This window comes from Pterocles gutturalis, unplaced genomic scaffold (assembly GCF_000699245.1).
Source record: "Pterocles gutturalis isolate BGI_N339 unplaced genomic scaffold, ASM69924v1 scaffold25366, whole genome shotgun sequence".
Classification (NCBI taxonomy): Eukaryota; Metazoa; Chordata; class Aves; order Pterocliformes; family Pteroclidae; genus Pterocles; species Pterocles gutturalis.
Genome location: NW_010101151.1, coordinates 6,550 through 11,339, shown reverse-complemented (window position 1 = coordinate 11,339; position 4,790 = coordinate 6,550). Strand labels below are relative to the sequence as shown.

The 4,790-nt window shown below is 46.5% G+C and overlaps 1 protein-coding gene across 1 annotated transcript; it reads right to left on the bottom strand.

Annotated features, from left to right (window-relative positions):
- Nucleotides 1–2,537: 2,537 nt before the first annotated feature.
- On the bottom strand, nt 2,538–4,376 carry LOC104468392 (homeobox protein Hox-D4-like). The gene is given in 3 exon segments (XM_010082509.1): nt 2,538–3,484; nt 3,888–4,127; nt 4,130–4,376. Coding segments are annotated over 3 exon segments (699 nt in total). The 5' UTR covers nt 4,284–4,376; the 3' UTR covers nt 2,538–3,179.
- Nucleotides 4,377–4,790: the final 414 nt, after the last annotated feature.

Below are 4,790 nucleotides of genomic sequence, written 5' to 3'. Positions count from 1 at the left end.
AGTTTCCCTTCCTACACAAAATAACTCCGGATGAGTGTTAAAAACCAATAAGAAATTAACCTCAGGTTTGTTTTCTATGGAAGATAATGACCAGTGCATGCTTCTAGTCATTATTCCTGACCCTTCAGAGCATTGACAGCTGGAAACTACTTCTTTTGGTACTTTCTGCCTCCAGTTCAGTATCCTCCGATCTTACAGCACAATTACAACTATGTAAACTTACAGTGCCCCAGCCTCTCTCAAAGGGGACTTGCAAACAGGGCTGTAAGATAACCCAACACTGCTCCTGGAGATATTAACATTTCAAAAGACAATGAGACAAATTCTGCTCGCAGCTACATCCCTGTTTGACGTTAGTGGGCGGGGGAAGGAAATCTGGGAGCAGAATTTGGCCCTTCAGCTTCGGGAACCATCTCTGTGGATAAGAAGCATAAAGCAAGGATTTGCTTATCCAAGGACATTATTTTCCAGAACCGTACCACAGATGCCAAAGTTGGTAGGTCCCTCTCGAATAACACGTTTGCCTTGCTCCCAGCCAACTTATCACAGACTTGAAGTAAACAGCGGGAGTCCGGGAGGGGGGATTCAAGAACAGCAGTCAGAGAGGTTTTTCATTTCCCCCCGCCTCTTTCTTTTTTATTTCGCCAGATTTGTATGAAGAGCAAAGGGAGGACTTTGGACAACTCTGGAGACGAAAGGCCGCTACTGCAGGAACCGGGAGTAACAAAACTTGAAAACTTGTCTCAGGAATTCCCTCCTCAAGCGCTGCTGCTAGCTGCTGTCCACGCCAGAGAAAGAGAAGGGTAGTTTGGGTCCAAAAGGTTAAGGGTTTAGAGGTCACTCTTCCCGGCTGAAATACAACTAATCGAATAGAAAATTTGTCCTCTGGGTGAACCTGTCCCTGCAATTTAGCCGAACTTCAGTAAAATACCTTTTCAGCTTCTCGACGTGAAGGCGTCAGAAAAAAAGACGTCTTTACTATGTATGAACTCGGTGCTTTTTGTCATAGAAACAATGATGGGAATAATGCGGGAAAATCCATCTTTAATATCACGACGTGGAGATATTCAAGTATTGCCATGTGCAAGTCTGAGAACTGGGCTAACCCTAAGGAAGAACAAAGAGTTTTTTCCAGGCTCTAAAACAAAAGACCAAGTCTTACAAGTCACTTTGCGGACTTTTAGGGATGAGAAAAGGGCAGAAATTAACCGCTGGCCACAGTTAACGCTGCCGAATACAACCCCGTTGAAAAGCTCGCCTTTTATTTTCCAATTCATTCAAGCCCGTTTTGGCCAGTGTTTTCCCAAGAGAGCCCAGAGAGCAGTGAGTCCTCAGTGGGAAGCACCCAGCCTGGTGATGGGCACGGGAACTCACCTCCTGCTCTTCCCACCGCCCTTCTGCGTTTGCTCTGCGTTTCCTTCTTTGCCCCTTCTCTCTTTAATAAAGGGATCACTTCGTTACAATTTCAATGATACGATCCCTCTCCCAGGCTGCCCTGAGGGTACAGGAGATAAGGGCTGAGCTTTAAAATTATCCTGAGCGGAGGTGTAAGTGGCTGAGGGAGCTGGTTTGGCTGGGGTTAGTAGCCACAACGCACTAAAACTTTGGCACGGTGTAGCCAGCAGACAGGGACACATCTGTGGGTATTAGACTATCTCTGCTCCCATCCCAGCCTTTCCCCTTCCTCTGAAAGCAACTTACTGAGATTTCCAACCATTGCAATCGTGTGTTGTGGTTTGCTTAAAAACAATCACGCTGAGGGAGCTGGTTTGGCTGGGGTTAGTAGCCACAACGCACTAAAACTTTGGCACGGTGTAGCCAGCAGACAGGGACACATCTGTGGGTATTAGACTATCTCTGCTCCCATCCCAGCCTTTCCCCTTCCTCTGAAAGCAACTTACTGAGATTTCCAACCATTGCAATCGTGTGTTGTGGTTTGCTTAAAAACAATCACTGTTCTTAGGAAAAAAAAAAAAAAAAAAAAAAAAAAACCAACACAAAAAACACCTTCACTCCAACATAACCCCAAAACAAAGCAAAGCAGCAACCTACACAGCCCATCTCTCCCTTGGGCAGAAAATAAATCTGAAATCTGATAAAAAAAATGCATTCAGCTTTGATCTCTGAAAGGCTCAGATTATATCTGAAATCGCATTATTTTTTCACTCTGGAGGGTTTATTTTTAGTTTTTGGTGGAGGGGTTGGGGGGGAGTCGTGGTCTTTTTTTTCCTCCCCCCCTCCCCTTTTTGTTTTTGTTTTGTCCAATTTTAAATGAGGTATCGATGGTTTAAAGCACAGCGCTGAGCAGAGCAGACTTTGGAAACAGACTTAAAGCCTATTAGCCCGGGATGGCACACGGTAAGGAGCAGGGACACTTCTATTCACAAAGAAGGAAATTTTGAAAAACGGACGAGAAACTTGAGTACGTTCAAGACAAGTAAACATTATACATGTGTTCATAAGACTAGGAAGGAGAAATACTGTATTTCAGGTCCCCTTTCCCCTTTTTGGTTTGACTATTTTTGCTTTTATCTTCTCTCTTCTACGTAACAAATAAATAAATATGCTAACACTATCAGTACACGAAATAACCCGTTTTCACTTAACTCCTATGCACACCTTCTGAGACGTTATGGAAATGAGCAAGTATTTTCATTACACCAAGAAAGATAAAGCAGCACGAAAAGTTCACAGTTACTAGTCTTTATGTTCAGATAAAAGACTATGCTATAAATTTCCTGTCCTCAACTTGCCCAAATGCATCCTCCCGAAATTGCATGGGATAAAAAGACAATTAAAAGTAAAAATCCCAGAATAAAGCATCGAACCTTCACTTTCAAATTCAAAACTGAAACACAGGAAAGTTTCATTTTCAATGATTTATTACTTTTTATGGACAGAAAGTCTCGTTTAATGTTTTCCCAATTCCCACTGACTGCATGATGTTGCATTTTTTTCCTTCTCCCTTTTTTTTTTTCCCTTTTTTAGGTTGTGCTAGCAGAGACAAACAAAATAAAGTCCATAGTAGCGTCATTTTGTCTCCTTTGTACAACAGTACCTTAAAGAAAGATGACAGTTTCTCGAGTCCTTAGCTGCTACATGCAGGTTCTGCTTGGGCAGTGTCAGTTATGTACAGTACTGGTCAGAAGCGAAGGATGAAATGGAAAATTTCACCTCTTCTACAAAGTTGTCAAGTCAGTCTGATGGTCCTTGGAACCAGTCTGTAAGTGGGGGTTTGAACCAGAGGAAGAAGACCTGCCCTTCGTGTTGGGCAGTTTGTGATCTTTTTTCCACTTCATTCTTCTGTTCTGAAACCAGATCTTGATCTGGCGCTCAGAGAGACACAAAGTGTGGGCTATCTCGATACGGCGGCGCCTGGTCAGGTACCTGTTAAAATGAAATTCTTTTTCCAGTTCTAGGACTTGCTGTCTGGTGTAAGCTGTGCGGGAGCGTTTAGGTTCCCCTCCGTTGTAATTGGGATTCACTGGGAAAAAAATACGGAGAACTTTACAAAGCTAATCTTGACTTGCCGGTTCGACTTTACAAAAGAAAACCTTACGAGCTGCGAGCATGTGGCCGGGCTGGATTCGTCCCAGTTGCTTACAATGGAGGGGCTGCTCTCCCCCTCATTTATGGCAGGCACTACAGGCACACGCAGCTAGGTAGGCTGGGAGCCTCTAGCAGGCTCCTAAAATGGAGTTTTCTCCTGCACGGCAAAGCCCCGCATGGCCAACGGCCTATTTCCTCAGCAGTAAAAATTTATGACGGGTGTAATTGGTTGCCTCGGCTTAAGGAGCTCGTCCCCGAGTCTGGCAGGGACTCGAGCGAGTGTCGCTGAGGACGGTCGGAAGCAGGGGAGAAGAGCAAAGTAAGAAGAGGATCCTTACCCGAGTTAACATGGACTTTCTTCATCCAGGGGTAAACTACTGCTGGCTGCTTAACTGCGGACCCGTTTGGGGGTTTGAGGGCCGGCTGCTGGCTGCAGGCTCGCGAGTTGGGCATTGGAGGCGGTGGACAATGCTCTGCTTGGCCGGGGAAGTGGCTGGCCGGGCCGGATTGCTCCTGTCCATGACCCCGCGGCGGCACGGCAGAGCCTTGGGCATTGCTACAGCTAAAGGGCTGCTCCGTGGGTAGAGTCCCTGGTGCTGGAAATCAGAGCCCTGCGAGGCACTGTAGTACTCGGCACCCTGCTCAGCTAGGTAGCTACTCTGCAAATATTCCTCGCAAGGAGGAAATTTGGGATCCACATACTTGGAGTTCACCATATACGAACTCATGGCCATTAATTTCTGAAGGTAGAAAATACTAATTTTTCTCGTGTTGTCTTTTTTTCCCCTGCCATAGAGCCCTCCTACTTGCTGTCAACTGAATAAAGTTAGGCGGGCATGTGACCGGCCTGGCCAATGGGGAGGCAGGAGCCCATCACCGGATTTCTCCGCAGCTCAGCATTTCCACCAATTTCACTCCATAATATCCCTGTAACCGAGTGACCCGCTCCCCGGCGGGTCGCACCCCCCCCAAATCAGGTATCGGAGGTGGGGGGACACTTCTGGGGCAGCGGCTGCCCCCCAGGCCGCAGGTAGGGCCAGCCTTTTGTCTGAGCTGCCATCCCCCAGCCCCAATGGACCATGCCCCTCCGTCTGGTTTAGCAGCTGCAACCGTCACCGGGGCTTGTTACCTTGCTTTAAACAAAATATCTAAAGAAATGTACGGTACGAGGAGCTGAAGTGGGATTAAAAGGGAGGAAACTGATCAGGAGGTGAGGAAAAGAGAAGCCGCCAAAGAGGAGG